We start from the raw sequence: 25406 nt of genomic DNA, 5'->3' as shown, positions 1-25406 counted from the left end.
CTGTTTTCATATTCATTGGATAAATACCAAAAGTGGGATAGCTGGATCACATGGTAGTTCTAAATTATTCTGAGGAATCTCCATACAGTTTTCCGTAGAGGCTGCACCAATTTATATTCCCACCAACAGTGTATGAGAGTTCCTTTTTCTCCACGTACTCACCAACACTTGTTTAAAATTGTGTAAGGTTTTAAATCTTTTTCCCATTTGTGTGTGTATGTGAGAGAGAGAAAAGGTTGAAGTTTATTGAAATACAAACAGTTGAGGACATGTAAGATAGAAAATAACCACGACATACACAGACACTTGCTGCAAGAGGACATCTGAGGTTTCTATCCACCACCTAAGCTGCCCATGTGCGGTCATGTTTTTCCTGGTTAGAACACGTATGAGATGGGGGGAGGAGAGGACAGAGTAGCCCTGGCTGACTGGCACGTGGCCTTCAGGACTGCACCACCCGGGAAGGCTCCTCCTGGCTCAGGGCCCTGTTCCCGGGACTCCTGCTCGTGCCCCCTCTCAGGCTTTCTGGCTGAGACCCGGCTGTTGTCCTTGAGGGCAGCGAGAGTTCACTGACAGGGTAAGCCTGGGCGGGCTGCCCGGGGAGAGGGAGAGGATCCGGTGACAAGACACAGTACGCTGTCCTTGCATCCTTCGATTGGGAAGAGGCCATCCTTCATGACCAAACGCCTGAGAAAGACACATGGACCAAACGTCTGCGATGCCTTCTAGCGGGCCCAGCACCAGCCGACGGGTGTGCCCACACCCTACGCTTGCCTGAGGCTTCTGAGGCCAGAAAGGGGGTGCTGTGTGTGTGTGTGAGAGAGAGTGTGGAGGGCTCAGGGAGGGGAGAGAGAAGCTACAGTCCAGCAGAACTGCCGCTCAGCAGGCTGAGGTATGTTTCGTGCTCAAGCGTTCGCGCTCCCTTTCCTTTACTGGCCAGGACTGAACCTTACCCATGATGTGGGCTCGGCCAGTGTGGCTTTCCACCATCCCAGTGGGTGGAGTTCTACTGAACCCTGTGGGGCTTACTCAACCGAGAGGTGAGTCTTGTGTGAAAGTCACCTTTTCTTTCCAACACAAGAGCAACCTGGTCCACCCCAGCGGCCAAGAGGAGAGGCACTGCTTTCTCAACATCTCATCCTCTGGGGCAGCTCAACCTCTGCTGCAAAGGCCACGGCCTCCCTGTCCTGAGGTGGGAACGTTGAGTGAAGGAGATAAGCCCTGCAAGCGGGGGGAGGGGCATGGGACTAGTCCCACCTTGTAGGAATTTCCCAGTTTTAAAAACTTTGTATTCTGCTACTTCCGTATAGACTCTAGTGTACCATATCGGATGTAGCTTACAGTACATTTCAGGTTTAAGATACTAAGTGTAGGATTCAGAGGAGCACCATGATTTTCATTTGTTTCATTATCTGAACAAGGTTAGAATGGCCACGCTAGTGTTTTTTAGATTCACACACACTTTCACTGGTTATAAGCCAATGAGGATTTTTTTCTCACTTTACAGTTAAGGGCAGAAGGTATAAATCATCTAAGGTCATATAGCAGGAAGGGGCAGAGGCAAGGTTTTACCCAAATCTTTCAACTCTACACTCAGTGTTTGTTTTTGGAAGAAGTGGAAGTTCGGTGGTCATTCAGAACTAGGTTCCAATCCTGACTCCAGGACACACTAGCTATTGGTATGTACAGTTAAAGTGTGATATGACTGTAATGGGCAATATATAAAAATAACTTTACAAAAAAGTTTCGATAACTTTCAAATCCTAGCTCAGTAGATTTTTCCTGGTTTTCACCTATCGGTTCCCATGACCTGTGCTTTGGAGTTAGTTTAGAACACACCTTTGAGGCTCCTAAGAGGCGGTTGTCAAGGGGCAGGTAGCAGGTAGGGTCACAGGGCCCACAGCCAGAGCTCTTTCTTCGGCTGTGGTACTTGGACCCACGGTGGTTTGCCAAGAGCCATTTCAGTGGAATGAGCCTGGTAATTCAACTCTCCTATTCTAGGAGCCAAGATTAAACACAGTTAACACTTTTTCAGCTTTGCTTACAACTTGTTCAGAGATTCCAGACTATGCTGCCAATAGCATTGTAGAAAAAAATCTTACTTTTCATCCTGTTAATTGGGGAGAAACAACATTTGGGAGGAAAATAGCTTGTCTTCCACATACTCTATGCCATCTCCAGACTGCCTACGTGCTCTGATAGGGAGATAACCATTTCCAAACTTCATGGTTTAGTTTAACCTCTTGCCCATTCAGAGTCCCAAGCATTAATATAAAAAAGCACCAACTGTCTTTACAGTTCCCAACTCCCATGAGCCATGGTGTTTGGAAGGATCATCCTTTTAGGAATCCTTGCCTAATATGTTGGTAAATGAAAGAGTCAGAAAAGGGAAACAACACTGTATGCTGAGTGGGAAGACTTTTCTGTTGGCTGACCCAATAAATTCAGTCTCCACAGAATACCGAAGCTGGAAGGAGACCTTTGGGGTGGTTGAGTACTCTCGTTTTACGGAAGTGGAAACTGGGTCAGAGCTTTTAACCTGCCTGAATGAGAGAGGTGAGTCTCCTAACCCAGATCTCCTGAATCCTGAAGTCCAGTGTGCTTTGCGTCACTCCAAGGTCAGCTTTATGGTAGATTTATATTAGACCAGTAATCACCTTTTCCAACATCAGTTACTTGGTTCGCTGACCTAAGAACACTACAACAAGTATTAGCATTTAAGAGAACTAGTTTCATATTTTTAGTATTTTTATGTTGTCTGGAATCAAATGCTTCTGGAGAATGGGCTGCAAGTTACTTCTAAAGTTGTCCTAAACAGCACCTGGTACACACACAGCAGTAGGGATGTGAAATTTCTTTTGCAAAAAGAGAAGTTGAGGCTAAAATGGATCTCTAAAATGGGACTACCTGACCAGCTAGCTGGGTCTGTTGAAAAAGAATAGACTGGATCTGATCCTGTGACCAAGTCTATACACGTACCCCATGTCTTACTTTTCCTCCACACTTCCTTCCTAAACATTTTGTGGAAGCCACCCTTCAACTTTCTTCCCCTGGTAGAGTTATTGCTTCTGTGACTTTGGCAAAACATGAGCTCAGAGATGCAAATTTCAGTTGCTCCTGTGTATTTCTCCCGTTTACCTGGAAGACTTCCTCGTGTGCTTGAAAGTGAACAGAAAACCCATGTGACTGTACAGGAGCATGCCTTGTTTTTAGACAGTTCGAAGAAAGGCTAGAGAATCTAACTAGGCAATTAGCAATTTTCTCATTTGCCTAATTAAAAAGGTTTTTTATAATTGTGTTGCTAACATTAAATTGGTAATGAGGCTCTTAGTGGAATTTTTTTTAATCCCAATAATTTTTCTTCCTTGTGCCTCAAAAAAAGGTCACATGTATTTCTGTAAACAGTAATTAGTCGTGCCTCCTCGAGACAGCTCTAAGAGACAGCTTCAAGTGCTTAATTTATAACCCATGCACTGGTGGCTTGCTGATGGCAGGCTCATTTTGTTCAAATGGTTTCAGAAATGTTTGAATTAGTTGCTAGCATTGAGAATCTGGCAGATGTTTTACAGAAGTCCAAATTCCTGGTTCCTTTTGTAAAGTCTGAAGGTCTAGCACGTACACTGCTTCTCTGTCCACAGCGGCAGTCGAGTGCGCCTTAGGAGAGAGCAGGTCAGTCAACCAAAGCCTGCCACACAGTGTTGACAATCCTGTGCACTGCGCACCCTCGGGCACTCCCCAAACACCTCCACACGCGCACTTGCCCAACGTGTCACCCAAGGACCTTGTGGGGCAGGGCCACATGCCACACAGGGAAATCTAGCAGTCTTCAGTGCCCATTCCAATTTTACTACCCTTTTAAGATGGCCCGTGCTTTGTATCTAAAGTGAGAGGGGTTAGACAGCAAATCTCTCCTTGCACTTCTGGTACTTTTTATTTAACTCAGGAACTGGAAAGCAGAGTGCCAAGAAGAGCAAGTGCATACACAAGGTGAATCATTTTCTTTTACTGAGTGCTGAAAGGAGTTCCCATTGACATTTTATCAGCATCCCTGCGCGGGCTGTAAGCACAATGTTCTCCAGTTTGGTCTGAAGTGAGGAAGATGCAATCATTAGGGTTCTGCTTCACCCATGTAGAGATTAGAGGCAGTGTTTTAATATTTGATATTTACCTTGGGACCAAATTTTAGAGTTTAGTGACTGACTAGACACTTTGTTAACTAAATCTATATGAACACTTTATAGCAACTGTAGGCCTAGTTTAATGACTGACTAGACACTTTGTTAACTAAATCTATATGAACACTTTATAGCAACTGTAGGCCTAGCCTAATTAATTCTTTACAGAACTGCAAGGTAGCTGCTTCCCTTTCTTCCTTTGTAGATAGTCTTCTTTGTTATTGCTATTAACCAAGATTTAAAAGCTTTAAAGTTTACGTTATTATCATGAATAAATATTTCTGCATTCCCTTAATCCTTTGGCAATCTGTATAACCCTTATATAAGGAAATGAAAAGATGAACAGGGTGATTATTGCCAGAAGCAAAAGCAACTATGACTTGAAAACTACTGAGGACTGTGACTTCAGCTTATACCTGCCTTTCTCCAGGTTAAGTAAGGCTGACTATTACCTGTTTACTATTTGTTATCCATCCTTTCCAAGCAACAGTCTTTTCTAAAAGGATGCCCACTGTTTGCAGCATAGGTTCTGAAAAGGTCTTCAAAAATCAGGAAGTCTGCTCCTGTGTCACGTGAGATTGTGAGGGAAGAAGCACTCTCATACTTGTAAATGTAGAGCAGGAGATGGCCTTCTGGAGGAACACTGGTGATAACCATCAAAATTTTAAATGCATAACCCTTGTCCCAGGAACTGTGCTGCTCAGAGTTTATGTGCATATGCGCCAGTGCAGGATAAGGTGTCTATGAGGAAATTCAAGCCCATCACTAAAGGACTGGTGACGTAAATCATGGTATATCCAAAAGTAGACTATTTTGCAGTCATTGCAAGAACAGAATGAGGCAGACCTATATGCACTAATGTGGAATGTCCACATGTAAAGTGAGAAAAGCACGTCTAAGACGGTCTAGTTTGCTGCCATTTTTAAAAGATACATTAATGTAAATATGGTTTGAACATCTGAAGGATACACTAGAAATGGATAACAGTGGTTCCTTCTAGGGAGGCGAACTGAGGGGTGGAGAGTGGAAAGGAGATTCTTCACTGTTTTTTGTTGTTGTTTTTTAACCACGTGTATGCATTTTCTTTTCACTGCTATGTTTTTAAAATGAACCAGACAAGGGAAATGATGATAGTTAGTTATTGAGGAAAGAGCTCTCCCCTCATTGGTGTGTTTCTGAAGGGGCTCTGTCTAGCCCAGATACCAAACCTTGCCCTATCCAGGGGAGGGTATAGTGGATGCTGTCGAGCACTGGTTTTCCTATTGGATTCAGGTCTGCCCTAACAGCTTTTCCCCATACCAGTAAATACGGACAGCTTTGCTTCTGTGCCTCAACTTCTATTTTGCCCCGACTGGTAGGGCAAGTGGACACGCAGGAGTCAAATGTTGGTCTGTTAATGGTAGGAGAACGGCAAGGTAAATCAAAGGAGCAAAATGGATCCAGTGATCTGGATATGTTTGCAGAGATCTGTGTTCAGAAAGGTAGTTTGTTATTTATTAAGCATTTATTAAATACCTTCCTAAAGTTCTGCGATACCACTGGGACATTGAGTTAGTTAGGACTGAAACATATGTGCAAGAATGGCCCATATCAAAATATTAGCTCATCAGTTCAAATCCAACGTAATTCTCCCTTGAAATAGAACCACATATTAACTTGAAGTAACCAGTAACACAGCATCCTCTAAATATTTTAAAAGAAAAACATAACCAGAAGGCCCGGTTTTCAAAACTGCTGTTAAAGGCCAACAAATTAGCTGGAAAGGAGGGATGAAAAGGACTAAATCTACAAAGTACTCTGCCACAGAAAGCAGATCCTTGTAGTTTTTTGGGTCTCTTTCCATGAGATAATCACTACCTTGCTGAAAATGGGAAAGGCAACCCCTGCCCATCCATCCCAAAGGGGAAAAAAAGTATTCACCCAAACAGCTTCTACTTGTTTTTACCATATATTCCAGGTGTACGTGTAGGGGTTTTTTTTTGCTTGTTTGTTTTTACATTTATACAGTTTACATTGCTTGACCCATAAATAACACTTGTAAGATTAATAGGGCCATAGTTTTAAAGAGTATTTACATAGCCCCACCATGCATACAGAGCCTTTTTAATATTGGGGAAAAAAAAAAAAAAAGGAACTTTCCATCACTAGGCAATATAAATTTGACCATCTAAACTTATAAACCCTGACTAAAATACAAGCAATCATTTCATCCATAAATGCTGTTTCTGGTTCCCTAACAAATCTAGCACTGCAGTGTAACAAACATCTTACATTTCAGGGATATAAAAATATCAGCTTTAAAATCTGAACTGTACAGTATATACATTAATATTTGCACCGTTAAATTAGGAATACACTTAAGTCTATGAAATACTACATTATAAATAGCAATGTTCTTTTCGATCTCTAGCTGGAGCTAATACAATATAATGTTTACCTGGCTAATGAGGGTTAGAAGGGGACGACGTGGCCTCGCATGACGGGACGCACAGTGTTGGCTGGGTCACATGACTACGTGCATGCCGCACAACAGGACAGACTGTCAGGACCTGGACCAACCTGGCGCAGATAAACGACAAATACTAGTGCTTTACAAAGGTGGCTCGAGTTCTCTATTGTCTAAAATAAACACCCCCATCCAATCACCTCTCAACAGGTTCTTGAGGATCTCTTGAGGGTTGGAGATCAAACTGTGATGCACCCGACAGGCACAAGAGGTCACGTCCACCTGGCACCATCCAAGGAGGGTAAATGGACAAATCACACCTTCCAAAGGCTAATCTGACACTGTAAACAGCAGTCGGGGTCTCATTTACATGGGCAAAGCACTTGAATCTATTTTAGCAACTTTCCTATGGAAGAAAAAAGATACGATTTAAGATGGTTAATGGCTAAGTTTACGATCTCCACAGCTACTAGGTTAAGAAATGATACAGTTTTTGCCCTTGTGTCCCTTTTTCTTCTTGGATTTAGTTGTCCTCTGACCAAACTGAGGAGTGGGGAGTGCGGAAGTTGGACTAGAAAGGTCGTCTGTATAGTATGCGTATCTCTGCGGCCGGGGCTGAGGAATTGGCTGTCCGAGAAAATATCCTTCTTCTTCTGAGTCGGAGGAGGAGGAGGTGGAGGAGGAGCACCAGGAGTCGTCGTCCTCCCCGTAGAGTCCCAGAAACCGAGGCCCTCCCGGCTTCTGCAGGGTGTAGTCGGACGTGGCGTGGGTGTACCGCCCGTAGAGGTCAGCGTTCTGGATGTAGGCCTGGATCTCCCGGGCACTCTTACTCTGGATAAACTTCTCATAATTATCAGGGGCGTAAAGCCGCAGCCTGTCCTTGGGAGAGTATTTTCTTTCTGTAACGAGGTTCAGAGCATTGTCCGAGCGGGACTTCCTACTTCTTCTGCGGCGATGGTGATGAGACCTGGGTCCCCTTTCTTCAAAATGGTACACCCGTCTCCGCGTTCTCTCACTCATGGGCGGCTGCCGGATTTCGATGTTCTCATAGCTTCCGTTGTCAATGACATCATCGGAAAACTTGACCTGCTGTGGCCTGGACTGAGACTTGGACCTGCGGAGCACTGGCAGGTGCACTGGCTTCTCCTCAGGCAGGACTTTTTCTGGACACAGCTCTGAACTGAGGCTCTTCAAGGACTCTGTGCTCCGGTGCAGCATGGACGAGTTCAAAGTCCCCATATTGCTCATTTTCTCACAGTCTTCTGCCTCTATTTCCTCAAAGTTTTGCAGAGAATATAACGATGGCCTCGGCTTGCTTTCTCCATCCACTGAAGCCCCTAAGAGAAAAGCCAAGACAAGATGTGATTCTCGGTAATCCTGATACTCTGACAGTTATTACCAACAAGCTACTGAAAGGAAGCATTTCAAAGTGACGTCTCTCAAACCTCAATATCTGATTAACGATCACTAGGCAAAACCAACATACTATAATATACACTTAATTGACAAGAGGTATGAATTTTGTCATTGAAACAAGGGGCCCAGCATCTCCTACGAGCCCAGCCGTTCTGGAGCCAAACGTGAGTTGCAGCCCATGGGATGAGCAGCCAGACTTTAAAAGCTTACCTTCCTAAACTAAGAGTCCTGTCATTAGCTTATTAATACGACACACAGAAGCTTCTGTCTCTCAACCCATTAAAGCCAGATTGCTTCATCTGAACGTCTCTCAAAGCAGTCCTTCCCTTTGCTCTCACACGGCTACCATTATGGTCCTCTTCCTATAGCCAGACTAGTCTTATACCTGGTCGCGCAGCCCAAGGGCCACGTCCAGCCCACAGCCTATTTGTGGATAGAGTTTCATTGGGACACAGCTATACCTATTTGCTATGCTATCTATATGCTATACCCATGCTATCTATATGGTTCCTTCCACAATGACAGAGTTAAGTAGTTGCAACAAAGACTGTAAGGCCCCAAAAGTACTCTCTAGCCTTTTACAGAAGTTTACCAAACCCCTGACCTAGACCTTCATCCAGTCTTCTGCCCCTTCAGCCCATAAACTTAATAATGCCACTTCCATATTAATCTCATTTTAAAACTTTTCTCAAAACCAATATGTTTTAACAGGGCTCAGGCAAGTTAAGAGAAATGGATGTAACCCAGATAGCTGTAAGGAACAACAGGAAGTGGTGTGAACTGCTGTCAACTGGAGGCTACACAGCTTCCTACTTTCTAAAGAAAGCCTGTTTTTCAGCCCATCATTGTCAAGAAATGTCAGCACCAGCACGACGTATACCTAATGTTGTCTATTTTTGATATTAAATGTTAAAACACCTGTCATAGGGCCTAGCAAACAGGAGGTGCTTAATATTTAGTCTTACCCACCATTCCTCAAGTCCCCTTTATTGTAGGCCTTAACATTGACATGCCCGACCAAAGCCAGGAGGGTAGCTGTCTTATCCCTCCTTGGCCGGTACCTGGCACAGGGTCCCTCCTGGCAGCGGGCAGCTGCTCAAGCCTTTCCTGCCTATGTTACAATGTAACATAACCTTTATGTAAGGACTGAATGTCCTTCGTTGGACTATAAAACTAGCCAAGTGACAGCAGTATTTCTGTATCCAAAAACTTACTGCAAATGTAAGATTCAGGAGGGCTGGGTTCCAGGTTCAATCTTGCCTTTAAACACCTACGTAAAGTTGGCATTTAGCCTCTCGGCACCGCTTGCGGTATCTTAGTTCCCCGACCAGGGATTGAACCCTGGCAGTGAAAGCACCGAGTCCTAACCACTGGACCACCAGAGAATCCCCTAGCCTCTTGGAAATTCAAGTTTCCTCATTTGTAAAATGCAATAATATCCACTCTATCAGATCATTTTAAGGATGAAATGTAGATAACTGACATGAATGTGTTTTGAAAACATTAAAGTGAAATTAGTTTATAATCTGGGTAAAAAAAAACTTAGCTATTTTTGAGCTGTCTGTCACCACAGGGCAATTCAGGAAAATACAAAGAATGTTCTGTGCTTATAGAGTACACATGTTGATTTTAATATGTTGAAATTCATAGCATGATCCAAAGAGTCCAGTATCTTTCTTCAGATACAGATGCAGACTCCACGATCCCAATAAATTCATTTCTCCTCTTCAAAGCAGGGATAATAAGCCCTATCCCCAAAGACTGTATTGAAAATATATTTTATAGGTATGCACACATGTACACATGTGTTTGTTTTGCTATAGTGTTTGGCATTCAACTGAAACTCCTTCCTCTCCTTGGTCTACAGTTGTAAATAACATAGCCCCCCACTGGTGCTGACCTGGTATTTGTGGAATGAACTTTTCAGTGGCTCCTTTTTCAAATACCCCATAACCCCTAGATTATATACCTGTGATATTAGACAAAGCCAAAGAATCCATAGAATCCCGAACACTCTGCTCTGGTTTCAAGTCTGACAAACACTCCAGGGAATCTTCATACCACTGAGTTTGATCATGACTATATCCCGAAGCCCCATGGTCCAGATCCAACTCCTGGAGCCTTCGACTGCTCGCAGGGCCCGGGTGGCTGCCATAAGCAGAATCCCCCAGTCCATCTTGTGACTGTGCCCAGTACATATCAGACTGGTATTTCTTACTTGCAAGGCTCTGGTTATTTTGCTTTAACTCGGTCTTATTTTTAACCATGTTATCAGGTATCCAGTGCTCACTGGCTCGAATGTCCATCTCATTGGGCTGCTGCTGAAAGAGGCTTTTATCACCAAACTTGAGGAGCAGCTGCGTCATATAATCTTCATGCTCAGCCCATTCTTCAGGGTCTTCTGGGGTTTCGTGCTCTACTCTGCCTTTCCAAAATTCTTCATTGACGAAACCTGCTCCTTGCCTGGAAAGACTCAGATCATCCAGTTTCCGAGAAAGGGTGTCGTCAGCATTGCCTGAAAGGCCAGGAAACTTGTAGTTCAGAGCAGGGGACAAGAGGAGAGACTGTCGACACTGATCTGCTGACCGGCTGCTTTTGCCCATCCGGACACTTCTTCTGGAGTCTCTTGATCGAGCCGACTGGAACGCAGAGTCCGAAGAATCCGAGGCATGGACGTCTTCACCGAGGCTGCATGTCTTTGAGCAATAAATCTGACCTTGTTTGGGAAGGAAGGGGCATCCCAACAGAGAGGCTTTGCACTGGGCGCAGGAGAAGCAGGCCTCTGTAGCATGCCAGTGCTGTCCGTCGTAGGTCATCTGCGCATGGTCCACACCTGTTTCAAAAAAGGATCCAGTAACAGGTTACAGTTCCATCTTGAAACAAAGGCAGAAGAAACAGAAAAGACAGACTGTGGGCATGAGGGAACGCTTGGGGGTGACGGGACTGTTCCAGATCTTGCTAGGGCTGTGAGTTACACAGGGGCAATTAATTCTCATTATTTGCAGATTCCACATTTACAAATTTGCCTACGTGCTAAATATTTTGTAGTTCAAAAATCAATACTCGCAGAGCGTTCAAGGTCATTTGTGGACATGTGCAAGGTGGCAAAAAAATTTGAGTCAAGTGATGTGTGTGTCCCAGCGGGGGTCAAAGCGCACTGCACTCACACTTGCGGCCGATTAGGGCCATTTTTTCGCACTTTTTGTGCTTTCTGTTGGTGGTTTTGCTGTTTAAAATGGCCCAAGCATAGAGCTGAAGTGCTGTCTAGTGTTCCTAAGCGCAAGGAGGCTGTGATGTGCCTTGGAGAAGCAATCCATGTGTTAGATAAGCTTTGTTCAGGCAGGAGTTACAGTGTGAGTTCAATGTTAATGAATCAACAACATATATTAAATAAGGTGTCTTTAAACCAAAATATACACAAAACAAGATTATATATTGATTGGTTGATGACAATGTTGCGACTGGAGGCTCACAGGAACCTAACCCACTGGATCCCTAGGAGCAGTGGCTCAGTATGGGGTAATTCAGTGTCCACGGCGACTCTACAGAACACAACTAGCAGAAGTAATGAGAATCCAGTATACACCCATTTATCAAAACTCATCAAACTGAAACATTTAAAACCTATACATTTCACGGTATGTAAACTATCCCTCAATTAAAAAAACAAAAAAGAAGAGGAAAGAAAGAAAAAAGAGTGTGGGTAATCAGAGACAGACTGATGGATAAGTGACAGAGCCAGCAGGCTGGGCCGTGGACGCACCAATATGCTCGCCGCAGGTCTCACAGTACTCGGCGTACAGGGACTCGAAGCAGCCGCAGCAGAACGGGCGGCCGTCCTTCATGATGTACCTCTGTCCCCCCAGGACCGTCTCGCACTCAAGGCAGCAGAAGTGTTTCATGTGCCAGTGGCGACCCTCTGCTTCTGTGCACTCATCAGCAAAAATTATCTTCAGAGAAATATGAGGCCATAGGATGAAAAAAAAATCATTGTGAACGATTTTAAAGGTCAAGTAACTGCACGTTTGCCGGGCAATTGATAGGCACTGGATCTTTAAGTCGCTTAGACAGTGAACTTTGTTTCTTACAGCCTCAAGCTTAACTAACTAACTTGATTTAGCTATAGAACAAGAACAGAAAGTGAAAACGTTGAAAAAGAGAAACTGAGTGCATGCTTATGCCTTAAAAAACAAAGCAGAATTCTACATTGGATATAATTCACTTGGTCCTATTTTTGCTCCCCAATCACACTTTGTTGGCATAATCTGGCAAAGAATACATTAACATTGAAATAATTTAGTGGTCTGTGCATCTTTTAATAAAGAAAACTCACTAAAGTGGCTGTGGAGTCAACATAGTTAGCGCTCTCTGAATGCTGGATTATGTGAACACCGCTTGTGTAGATAACACTTTGTTTGACGGTGCTGTCTCCAGATTAAGGACTTTAAATTTTTTTACATTTTTGGTTTCAAAAAATTTTCAAATAGCACATCATTGAAAAAACTTAAACATATAAAAGTAAAAACTGAAAGTTTACTGTCACTGATTGAAGTAGACTAGGGAGATAATAATGAATAAATGCAATGAGGTTCCCTGGATGGGGTGAATAAATGCAATGAGGTTCCCTGGATGGGGTCTTGGAATAAAAAAGAGACATCAGTAGAAAAACTGAGGAAATCTAAATAAAATCTATGGTTTAGTTAATGGTATTACACCAGTGTTAACTTCTTAGTTTTGATGCATATACCATGGTTATGTGAGGCATTTTAACAATAGGGGAAGCTGGGAGAAGGGTACACAGGGACTCTCTGTATCTTTGCAACTCTTCTATAAATCTAAAAGTACTTAAAAATGAAGAGCTTAAGGAAAAAAATTTCATTTCACACCACCAGCCCTCCCCACACATGCTCCAGGGGTCACCACTGTTAACTTAGTGTATGCCTTTACATACCATTTCTGAGTGTTTGCAAATATGTATACCGTCTTGTTCTTCCCCCCTTTAACAAGAGTATGATCAATTGCTGCACACTCTTCTTGCAACTTGCTTTTATCTCACAGTCCATCAAGGACATGCTACTTATCAATACACAACGACACCTGCTGCTTTCTCTTTATTAGCTGCATATTATTCCATTGTACCAACGGGAAAGGTTATCTTAAAAACGTACACACAGAGCGCAAGCAGGAGAGATCTGTATTTTGCTTAGGTGTGAACAGTGGAATATTGGCTTACTAGAAGCTTATTTTTTTCCAGTGTTAAGGGATGAACTTTTTTACCTCGTCACATGCTGAACACCGGGGTTTGAGCAGCTCAGCATGGTGCCGGCCACAGTGAATTTTTCCATCCTGATAAAAATAGATGAGGTCGACCAGCAGCTCGTTGCACGTGAAGCAGACAAAACAGGATGGGTGCCAGCATACTCCAGGGCCCGCTCGAGAGGCAAACACTGCGATTTCACCTCCATTTATCTTCAACCCACACTAAAAACAAAAGAATTTAGATCTTCAATGACCCCTTTTTAGTGACTAGATTCTCAGCCTTTTCCACTTTACGCTAAATCCCAAGTTTGTCAGCGAAACTTTAACTTTTGTCCCCTCCTGCTAGTGATTAAATAGTTCTTTAATGCGGGATTATTCGTGATTCTCCACTGGAATGAACATGCCTCAGATCTACTACCACACGGGGCTGCTCCTCAGAACACGCGCAGTGGTTTTCTGGAGGGGTCCTCCTGTTGGATATACTGCTACTCCGAGGACAGCCAGTAAGGAGGCCCCGAATGTCTTCATTACATCCCTGCGTTCTTGAACACTAGGTGCCCCCCAGCACCGCGCTCCACGCCAAGACCCCACGAAAGGCCAGATTTCACCCGATGTTTACATGCCTCCCCCATAATGCACAGCAGTGTAGCCGGTTACCAACACGAATCCCCACGTAATAAGAAGCTACGCTGCCTTTCCTTCTCTCAGTTTTTGGAGGCTTTTAGTGGGCCCACGCCTGTGCTGGCGCTGCCCCCTACCCCCCCCCCCCCAGCTGATCCACGCGCATCACTACTCATCCTAGAACGGGCTACCTGCTCGCACACAGCGTGCATCGCTGCTCTGGACAGAAGTTTAATCGTCCCTCTTCCGAGTGCTTCTTTCTTCCGCTGAGCACTGAACACTTGCAACTCTTTTTCCTCCTCTTCACTCAAAGTCTGGCAATACCGCACCTTCACAGAAAGAAACAGAAGCACCACTCTGAAGCAAACAGCCTCCGTCACCAATTCTTTATTTCCAGAATCAAGTTTCAGGAAATAAAACAGCAAGTTTAGCTGGCCTGCCTCCGTGAATCGCCAGTTCAAAAATGACCCCGTACGTTTAAAATGACACCAAATCTTGCAGCCTCTCTAGCAAAAAGGAAATGCAATTTGAAGGAATAGTCCTTTTTTTTTTTTTTTTTAAAGATGAAAAGTTTAATTTAAACTCTTATCAGCAGAGACACTAAAAGATCATAAGACATTAACCTTTCTACAAAAGGTTTAAACTTGCTAATTGCCACCTTCATTCTACATTCTACAGGCACTCAAGTCCACTGCAGGCCTGAGCCACCATAAAGCACTGACTCTGGGTGAAGGGGTAGGGAGATTGCAGGAATTTGTAGGCTCCTGATAACTGGTGGGTGGCTGCAAACACTGTAAAAACCAACTTGTGTTAAGTTTATTGCACTGACACCCTTTTCTCTCTTAAAGAATGGAAAGCTGTATTCTCCGGCCCAATTTTAACTGAAGAAGGGCAAAAGGGCCCTAGCCAGGGAGGAGCTGGGGTTTATGGGAGGCACCACGATGCTCAGGGTGGATTTTTTTTTTTTTTTCCTAATTAGCCTTCTTCCTGTTATTTTACCTCATTATCATGTGGTGGCAACTGGTACAAAAGCTGTTTAATTCGGTGTTTCTCTCCAGGGCTGTTAACATAAGGAACCTTTTCCTCTGGTAAGCAAGCAAAATAGAGCTGGATCTGAGAGAGAGAGAAGAGGACATCAGCACACAGGAAGCGAACACTTCAGCTCATTCCATCTTCACGTTACCCTGCCCTTTAGGTACTGGCTCTGGCCTCTGACAGGATTTGGCTACTCGTAGCTAATGAGAAGAGAAGCTGAGCCAACTCAGCAGAACTGCAAACCCACAGATAGCTAGCATCCAGCTGCTAAATTGCTCTTCAGGAATGCAATTCATAGTGACAATTAGGGGCATCATAAATTATGCACCATAAGACATGCACATTTAATGCTAGGGTCAGCCGAGAGAGTCCTGAATGAATACTGGAAATGACCACACAAGGCTGTGTGACACTGTCCACAATCCAGCCACTACACAACACATTGGATTTGCTCTCTGAATTTTACACGTTGCAAAGACAAAAGCTGTTTTGTTAAACTTTGTAAACTCTCCCTTATCAGGTTCTCTCAAGCTTCAGCTTTCTTTGCTTGCATGGGTGCTATTTTCTAAATATCTGGAGTCAATTTCCCCAAGGAAACTGGAAGGGAGCTATATTAAGCTGTACTTAGTTCACTTTGAAAGGGGAACTCAATTTTTGTTTGAGATTTTCTTTTTTTCTTTCTGTTGTATCTAAAGGAAATCCTTAATGAGTACTGCGAAGGATACTGCAGTGCTGAGGAAAGATGAAAATGACTGAAGGAAAAACAATAGGAGATTAGGGAATTTGGGGCCTGTCTGCTTCAATATCTTAGTGTCTCACAAAACCTACTCACCCTAAGCTGCAAGAAGGGTTCTCTCTTAATAAGCAGTTTATCAAAACATTGCTTTCCTACCTGGAGGACCAGCTCTCCACCCTCTTCCATTGCATCAGCCGCAGGAGCTTGTACGGTTGTAAACACTTACTGAATACTAGCTACCTGTGTGCCAGGTACTGTGCTAGACCCTGGATGAATCGGAAACCCCTCTTCTCAAACGAGCTCCCATCAAAATGGGAAACACCACCATAACTCAGAAGCAATCGTACACCTAGTTGGCTCTTTTAATTTCAAACTATCTTGGCCCTTATGTCTAACACCAGCAATTTTTAATAAGTTCATCATTATAAGGATATTGGGAAGATAAAAATAGGTACACAGAATGTTCTCATCTTCCTTAAAATAACAATACAACAAAGCACAAAATGAGCTCTTTAATTTTTTTTCCAATTTACACCATGTGGTGACAGAATCTTTCATGCGCAAAGTTATCAAAGGTCAAATCCTACACAATAACACTTCAGATGGTCTCTCACAGCTCTGTATCTCCTCTCTTCCAAAGCAAAGGCACTGCTGAGAACTGACTTGGAAACTTTCCTCTTTCCATTGATTACCTTTTTGTTGTTACTAAAGTTTTTGAAAAAGTTAAACTCCTCCCACTCTCTCCAAAGGGACACCCAAGTCAGAAATCCACATGACAAATGCATAGGCAGTACTCTGGTCTTCACTCAGTAGGGCAAAAATAGCATCCTTATAGGGCTTCTGGATCCAAGAGTACAAAAGGGATTGAAAACGTCCATGGAGAAACTAAGTGTGACCTTAAAAGCAAAAATTTAAAACCATCCAAAGAGTGAGGCCCAAGGACGTAGCATGTCACTGTGACAGTGATAGTCGATCATTTTTAAAATAAAAATGCTTGAAGACCTTAAATCACATTGAAAAATAGAAAAGCAGAGGACTCGGTTCCTACCTGCTCAGGTCTGAGGCCTGGGGGGACCCAGGCGTACTCCTCCAGCGCACAGCCCGAGTCGTCATCGGACGTGGAGCTCCGCTGGCACCCGAAGGCAAGTTTGCTCATTTTGGGCTCCATCTCCAAAGGCATCATAACAAAGTCAAACAGCCAGCTTCTCAGTCACAGGACATCAGACAGTGGCTGCTGTGGGCAATAGAAGACAAACCGAAGAGATGAACCCGAAGGCATTGCTCTCACCCTCCAAGAGCTTCTACTGAATGCCCGCGTACACACGGCAGGGCCCAGAGAAAGGGACCAAGTCGCCAGTGTCACCGTCCCCAGGCCCCCGGAACTTAGAATCTAGGGCCTCGTGATTCGGAAAGAGGCCCTTTACCAGCTCAGCATTTCAGAAAATGCCACCCAAACTAGCTTACTTCCAGATGCCTTTAAAAGGTGCTTCTCTACACACTGTTCATTAGAAAGGTTCTCAAGAAAACTGCTTTGCTCACTGCCCACAAATGAAATCCATGCGAAGCCTCAGGGGTTGTAGGAAGAAGCTGGGTTTGCGCCCCCCGCCTTGCCCACTACTGTGTGCCGTGAAAAGATGGCTCCAGTCGCCCCACTTGGTTCCCTGCATTTCCTCATCCATCTTCCCAGCGGAGCACGGCTGCCTGCACAGATGGGGTCGGCTGGGCCACACTGCTTAGGTTTCAGGTTTCCAATAAAGTCTGAGAGGCACTGAACTTCGTTTACTCATGGAGTAGAAATAGCACAGTTAAATCCTTACACAGCACATTAAACCCGCAAGCCTTTACTATCCATGGGCTAAAGTCAGCCAGCCGTTCATTAATGAGTTCCTTCATAAGACAGTAATTGAATCCAAGCACCAGGTTAAAATAAAATCCAGCATGGTGACAAGTCGTGTTTAGCGGTGTTACTAGAAGGCTTCCACTGAAAAGCTCTGCAGTACCTACTGTGTGTGACATGCTCTCAGCCTGCTGCGGGGCACAGATTCTTAACCACTGCGCCACCAGGGTAAGTCCGCCTCTGAAAAGTCTCCTCAGATGAAGGCCTATAAAGGTGTCAAGACAACAGTCCCTGACCTACAGCCCAGGGACTTTGTTATCACCATGTATGTCCCTTCTAAGTTTCTTCCGATTCTGAAAAATCATCCCCTGTCCCCAGGCACTAAGAAGAAAAAAAAGATACAAGACTTTCAAGATCATATGGAGCTTTTTATACCTGCCCCTTTCCCTCCACCAAAAAAAAAGAAAGAAATTTACAGATAATTAGCCCAACCCAATTTTAAAGAAAACAGGCTCAGGGAAGTTAAGTGACTTGCCTAAGGTCACACAACTAAAAACCAGAGTCTAGTCACACTGCGTGTCTGACACATCAGACTTCCAAAAATTCTGCCTTAAAAAATTCTCTCATTTGCTGCAACAAGTAGGAAAGACAGTGGAAGGTAAATATTGTCAGCCTGACAGTCAGTCATTTGTCAGTGACTCTCACAGTGCAACATGAGATACTTATTGTTAGAACATGGTACCTATTAAAGCCTGTGAGTATGGAAACTGACGATTTTTCTCTGATGAATCAAAGGACGCTAAAAAATTAAAATTGTAACAGTTCACAAATGGGAGGCCAAACATCCAATGGCTATAATCTTTATTAGGGAGGAGCAATGCCCAACAGTAGATATTAGTCCAACTAATAAATGTAACTTTCATTCACCCCAAACAAAAAGTAAAGATGACCTCATTTCCTGCCCCGCCACTGGGAGGGACTGACCTTTTACACAAGACATAAGTTCACACAGGTGTACTTCATTCATGTCTGAGGAAAGGCTTTCTAAACATTGGCACATTCCTTGTACTCCTCAGTAAAAAAGGACGTGTTAATGAAAGTCAGAACATTTCTTGGATCTAGTCTTTCCCTTTTGTTTTGAAAAAAAACCACTCCCCCCATATGGAAGGAAGAGAACTAGAGGTTAAGAATTTAATCCGCGGTGGGAGGGAGGGAGACGCAAGAGGGAAGAGATATGGGAACATATGTATATGTATAACTGATTCACTTTGTTATAAAGCAGAAACTAACACACCATTGTAAAGCAATTATACTCCAATAAAGATGTTAAAAAATAAATAAATAAATAAAATAAAGTCTATTTTATCTGGAAAAAAAAGAATTTAATCCGTAGCTCAAATACCTGCACCAGGAGAATGGGTGCCTTCAATGCAAATGAACCTGAATCACGAATTACGCACGTCTACCCTTTGCCAAATCTGGCTGAGGAGGGAAATGTGAAGGTACCTGCTCTGCACAGACTTACTAAGATCATAAATATTAACTAGAACCTAAAACTTAAAAGTCACTATATTTTAAAACAAGAGAAAACACCACAAATTAAGACAAACTGCAAATTTTCCAGACTAGAAGACAGATGCAGATTGCCAAAGAGCTGAATTACTTTGACAGCTATGTTGCTTGGTTAGCCTTCTGTGGAAACTGCACAGAAAATGACTACCCTCATCAAGGGAAATCACTTAGCACTCAGCGCCACGGTCCCGTCCTCCCAATCACCTGGACGCCGGCCGCGTCTCCAGCCTGCAGCTCCCACAGCCATCCCAGCCTCGGTTCAAACTGAACTGTCACTCACCACTCACCGGCGAAGCGACGAACTTTGTGACGAACTGAAGGAACGTGAGTGACACTGGCGCAGCTTTCAGTGTCCTTTGTTGACACTCTGACAGCTAACTCTCACCTCTGTGCCTAGCCTGGCGTGATCAGTGCCGTGACATCTGATCACCACGTCAAGCAACCCCACGAGGGCGTATCTTGCTTAAAACCAAGGAGGAAACTGAGCCTCAGAGCGATCCGCCATGGGTCAGCTGTCCAAGGGCAGTGGCCTTAGAACTGGGCTCATGGGTGATGACCTTAAACCCCTGCAGCCCTGCACTGCCTCCTGGGTGGAACCTTTTCTTTGGTGAAGTAGTCACACTGCTGCTGCACTGCAGACATGCACGATGACACAGCCGGATTGGGGCGGGGCGGGGGCCAGTCCACTTCACCCAGAGAGGGCATTTTAAGGAGGACATACAGTCAAAAGGGATTATAAAAATTCAATGGCCTCATGAGCTGTTGCTTCAGCGTTCTTAATCTGGAGAAAGCCTCTCGTTTTCTTTTATATCAGAGGATAATTACTTAAAATGACAAAACATTACATTTACTAACAAGTTCTAAGAGCTGGCCAAAAAATAAACATTAAAAAAATATATAGGGCCTTCCGTGGTGGTCCAGTGGACAAGACTCTGCGCTCCCAATGCAGGGGGCCCAGGTTCGATCCCTGGTCCGGGAACTAGATCCCATACGCAAGCCGCAACTAAGAGTTCGCATGCCGCCACCAAGACCCAGCACAACCAAAGAAAGAAAGAAAGAAATATTAAAAAATAAGTTACTTTGCGTGACCTCCACATGCCAGGCAGTGGTACACATGCTGCATCAACACTAGGTATTTTTTCTCTACCTGATAGCATAACAACTTGAAGTTGGATTTTTCTTTTAAAAATTACCTGTCTTGTCAGCAGGCCCAGAAAGCATACTGTTAAGTATATCGCCATCTCAGACTACATCATATGGAAGCAGTATGGTTCTTGCACATGTAAGAATATATAAAATAATTGACAAAAATGTGATCTCACAAATACACCTTATGTAGACATTTACATTACTACATGGTATTTGCTTTGCAGCACGAGAGAAAGGGGGAAGCCTGGCCATTACTTATGCTCTCTGGGTGATGATGAAGGGTCTTCCGAATGCCATCCACACGTGGTTGTGTTTGCTTTGCCAAAATACTACCTTTTAGGCCAAACATGAAACCATGGCTGAATGAGATCTAACAGGAAAATTCCATTCATTCTCTTTCCAGGTGCTGTCTCTTAAGGTTGATCCTGTGAAAACAGGACCCACAGGTCAGGTTTGCAAGTAAGCTGAATGATAACTGAAACAGGACTATTCTGCTGCGGGCTTTGATATGGAGGGAAGCAGCTCTTCAAGATTTCTTTTTAGCAGAACCACACTTAACGTGGACAAGAGTGGCCCCGTCCTGTGACTCGTCCTTTATTCATTTTGTATGTTATTCACTACTTTTGTAAATTTTTTATTTTGATGTAATTTCAAACTTCAGAGAAGTTGTAAGAAGAGTAAGGAACTCCTAGACAGAGCCTTTCACCCAGACTCACCAGCTGTTTACATTTTCCTTCATTTGCTTTGTCACCCCCCCATCTCGTCCTCCTTTTCCTCCTCTTTCTCACAAACACACCCACACTCTTTTGTGGGAACTATTAGGAAGTATTTTTCACATTCTCTTACCTAACCACAATTAAATTAAACATGTTCTCTTAAAAAAAAGTTTATTTAAAAAAAAATAAAACTATGTGCAAGGTACCATGTTAGATGTTAGAGATAAATAGAATAAAAAAGCCAAAATAGCTCAGGCCGCCAGTATTCCATGCTTATTCTGAGGCAGGTTTATTGTCCTGGTCTTGAAATGCTGCCATAAACTGAATGAACTCAATCACAAGTGAATGACAATCATGCATTAACCAATTCTGTGCTAGGTTTGTTAAGGAAATGAACCAGTAGGGACCCCACCGCTCCAATGTCTTTATGATTCTGGATGTAAATAAGTCTGATAAGGCAGGGAAAAGAAGTAAAACGGTTTGAGTCTGACCATGAAGGAAATGTGTAGGGGAAGCAACCTCTTTAAAGCTAAAACCACTGTCAAAGAGGCCTGAGGTTGGGTAAGGAGAGATGAGATACTTTTTCCTAGAAACACGAGGATTCGGGGTTGCTCCCCAAAAGCCATGCAACAAAGTTGAAGAGTTCCATTTCCCCCCTTTGTCCTTTCTTTCCCTTCTTCCTTCAAAATAATTAAATAGCTACTTCTCACCATTTAAAAAGACTCAGAGACAAACAGCCCGCAGATGTATGACTTCTCAATCATCATATACTCGTCAGGAGAACACCTGACCCAAGGGACAGAAGCAGTGCTGAGGGAAGGCAACCTGTTGCCCCGGGCACTCGGTAAGCTCAGCCCTGAAGTCCTCAGACCTTTGACAAGTCACCAAACATTGTGGGACCTGGTTCTTTAAAACAGCAACTATTTTCCTTCCAAAGATGGCCTAAGGATGTGAAAGTTTTAAAGAAGAAAATAATTATATGAATATAAAGAATTAAAGTTACCACTGACATGTACCAATCGCCACTGTTACTTCCACTGATTACACACATCTTGAAGCTGACCAGTGACATTCAGAATAAGAACACTTTAGTAACAAAGACCGAATGTTGACAGGGGAGTTTCATCTTCCTTGTGAGTTCGGGACACTCTAGCCTCCTGAAGGGCAAACAGTTTTGATAAACTATTGGCCACTACTGGCCCTCAGAGTGAGCTTCTAACCAGTCCCTACATAAAATCTCTGACACAGACATATACACACACACCCCATGTCTACGGACCATGGCAGGGTCTTTCCAGGTGTCTTTGGCAAAGCAAAAATTGGGAGCACCCAGTATATGACTGGCTATGAGGTGGCACTTGTTCCCCAAATTCATTCATTTAAGGAGGGGTTCCTTGTGAGATTTACTTTCCAGATTCATTTACTTCACTCATTCATTCATCCTTATATTTAAAGACCATTATTGAGTCATTCTGGGAAACATCAAAAATCAAGGAAACTGACATTTATTCCATTAAAAGCTAGAACTTAAAAAACAAAAAAAGTACCCACTGTGATAAGAATGTTTCCAAATTCCATTTGGAATTTCCTTGCTTTCTTTAATGGTGGTATGTGTGTAAGTTATATGTGATTTAGCCTTTGGCTGATCATTTGTTTTCATTTTGAGTAGGAAATGAACAATATAAAGAACACTGGCTTCAGGATTCAAGCAAATGGAGTTCTAAGTCAGCCATCCAGTTGAGAGGAGTTGAAGGCTATCTCACAATGCAGAGGTGATGTCCAGAATTGCATGGCTTCAGACACGTGCCTTTAATTTGTTGCTTTCAGTATTCTATAAATTAGGCAAATACAGTTTGAAAAGTTGTCCAAAAGTATACAGAATAATTATGCTGTGGACAAGGGCTTAAGCATTCCTCCCATAAGCACAGTAATCACTGGTTAAGGAAGATAACATACAGTATGTGAAGGTGTGATTCAAACTAAAAAACTGCCTTATTATTTTGCTATGCTATTTTGGCCATTTGGAGATCATTTATTTTCTACTGGGCTGTATGCTGCATCCAGGATAGTTAAGGATTATTATTTTGATTGACCTTGACATATACATAAATGAGCCTTTCCTATTTTCCCTAAAAAGCTTAACAGGTCAACACAGTATATGAAGGTCCAGAGGCAGTAAAGAGTTGACATTTTGCTGGAAGACACGTTCTTCCAAAGAAGCAACAATAGATGACCATGGTAGCACTGAGTAACATTTTCAAGAATTACACATCTCAAGCAGAAGACTTTGGACTTAACCCTAGAGGCAATGAGAAAGGACAAAATGCATGTGAGTAGGAGGGTGCCACTCCTGGTCTTAAAATTAAAAGAGAAAAGGAACCTGGGAGGGGCCTATTAGCCCACTGTCATCAAGAGAGCCTAAACATGGTGGCTTGGGGAGAGAAAGTAAAAGGAGCCGATAAGAAAGGGGAAAACTGGGTCAAACAGAGTTCTGAGTCCTCGGTGGCTGAAAGATGATGCACCAATATGGAAATACTATATAGGCGAGTCAGAAGGGGAGGGAGGATTTGAGAGCATTGAGGAGAATGAGTTCAATCAGATTCAAATTGAGGTTATAACTGTACATCAGTTCTGGTACGGTTCCTATTATTCATCATTTTCTTGGACCAAGTTACCAAATCAAATCAAAATCATGCAAATAGAAAAAAACAATTTTCAGCACCTGCCATTGAATAACGAAGGCTAAGGTCATACCCCTAATTACAAATACTTTTCCCAATGAAATTCCACTCTAGTTCCTATGAGAAGACTACCATAGCATTATAAGATCCCTAGGAAAAAGTATTTCTTGTGTGAACATGCCCAGGGAAGTTAGAAGTCCTTTGATCACCAAAAACCAGAACAGATACTGATTTGTGAAGTCAGTTGGGCTAACATTCCCTAAGTGTCCCCTGCTGCTAAGTGCCATCCTGTGGGCCACAAGCTGCTTAACAACTTCTTTGTTAAACTGCTTGTTAACAAGGCCTTTGTACATAGAAGATGCAGATCACACACACCCATTCAAGAGCTACTCTAATTCAGCTGGGCTAAATATGCAGGTGAGTTAAATTTAACTACAGACTAATTTGGTAGTACAGAGCCCCCTAACACTTCCATCCTTTTCAACACACACACACACACACACACATAATGTATGTATGTATGTATTTATGAATGTATGTATGCATGTATGTGTGTATATATATATATATCTATCTCCTAGTTTTATGATGTCCTTAGCTTAAAACTTTAAAAAAGTCAGAGACCTGCAAAAGCCATAGGTCTTAAAACTATTACAATCAAGATTTGAATTCCCTAGTAAATGACACTAAACTGTAATCTCTTTAAAGTTTTCACACAAACAGCACTCAAGCCTATTGTCTGCTAAAGACAATAAAAAAGTCATGGCCAACAGAGGCCAACCCAATTTGACTTATACTGAAATGAATTATGATAACTGTAAAATAAAAACAGAATGAAGGTATCCGAAGATATTGCTTATGAAACATTCCTTGACTAAAAGGACTTCATACCAGCAATTAGTGGCATTAGGCCATGTGCCCTTTGGCCTTTTCTGTATTTTCCAGGTAAACCTCCATCCAACTTGTACACTTTCCGACAGCTGAGTGGCCCGTCAGGCATCATACCATTGCCAAGAAGCTATCCATTTTTCCAAGAGGAAATGTGGAACTCTGCAGGGTTTCAAAGCATTCTAATTTCATGCACAAATACATTCCACGACAGAAAGACAGCCTGCTTAAACAAAAGGAGGAAACATCATGACAAAGCATGGTCCCTTGCTAGAGCGGCGCTTTGGGGGTCAGGTTATTTGGTTGTAAACCGGTCTGTAAAGATAAAATCCGAAACGCTGGCTACGGTGTAAGACGGGCCACGCGAGGCACTGTTCTAATGAATTCACTATTTTCCATAATGGGGGGACGCAGATACTTTCTCAAAATCGTGTTCAAGTCTCCTATTGATTTTTTGAATTTCCATTTTCAACGGCGGCCCAAGGAAACGGCAGCCAGACTTGACTCCAATGTACACACAGACTCGGGTTTCACCCCGTCACCTGTTGGCTCTCGAACAACACTCCTCTTTGTGAAACTTACAGCCCTCATTTGAAACAAGTTTCCAGAGAAAACACTTCAAGAAAGTGTTTGAGAAGTCACGAGACTCGAGTTGTAAAAACAAATTCCACACATAGCCTGACTTAGCTGACACAGATTAATGGGAAAACCCGGGCTTTTTAAAAAGGCCGCGGGAGGGGAGTCGGAGGAAAGGATGCCACCGTCCTTCGGGAGAACCCTGCGGGCTAATTCGAGATGGGCCGCGGGTGATGGGGCCGCCGGGCTCCGCCGGGCCCTGCGCGCCCGCCTCGGGAAGACGCTCGGAGCAGGAGCCC

General features: G+C 43.3%; 1 protein-coding gene across 9 annotated transcripts in view; it reads right to left on the bottom strand.

Annotated features, from left to right (window-relative positions):
• Positions 1 to 5776: 5776 nt before the first annotated feature.
• The window catches only part of PRICKLE1 (prickle planar cell polarity protein 1), a 106904-nt gene continuing 87274 nt past the window's right edge, over positions 5777 to 25406 (bottom strand). For 8 of the 9 annotated variants that reach the window (XM_061204808.1, XM_061204811.1, XM_061204804.1 and 5 more), the window contains 7 exons: positions 16737 to 16922; positions 14917 to 15030; positions 14109 to 14246; positions 13315 to 13518; positions 11801 to 11987; positions 10007 to 10870; positions 5777 to 7958 (listed from right to left, as the gene is read on the bottom strand). In XM_061204808.1, coding sequence (XP_061060791.1) covers positions 7096 to 7958; positions 10007 to 10870; positions 11801 to 11987; positions 13315 to 13518; positions 14109 to 14246; positions 14917 to 15030; positions 16737 to 16871 — 2505 coding nt within the window. In that variant the 5' untranslated portion in view covers positions 16872 to 16922 and the 3' untranslated portion in view covers positions 5777 to 7095. The remainder of the gene's footprint in view (positions 7959 to 10006; positions 10871 to 11800; positions 11988 to 13314; positions 13519 to 14108; positions 14247 to 14916; positions 15031 to 16736; positions 16923 to 25406) is intronic. The other variant, XM_061204810.1, reaches the window with a different exon arrangement.

The sequence above is a fragment of the Eubalaena glacialis genome, chromosome 11 (assembly GCF_028564815.1).
Source record: "Eubalaena glacialis isolate mEubGla1 chromosome 11, mEubGla1.1.hap2.+ XY, whole genome shotgun sequence".
In the NCBI taxonomy this organism is placed as follows: Eukaryota; Metazoa; Chordata; class Mammalia; order Artiodactyla; family Balaenidae; genus Eubalaena; species Eubalaena glacialis.
The sequence above is the reverse complement of the archived record's forward strand: the minus strand, read 5'-3'. Positions and strand labels throughout refer to the sequence as shown.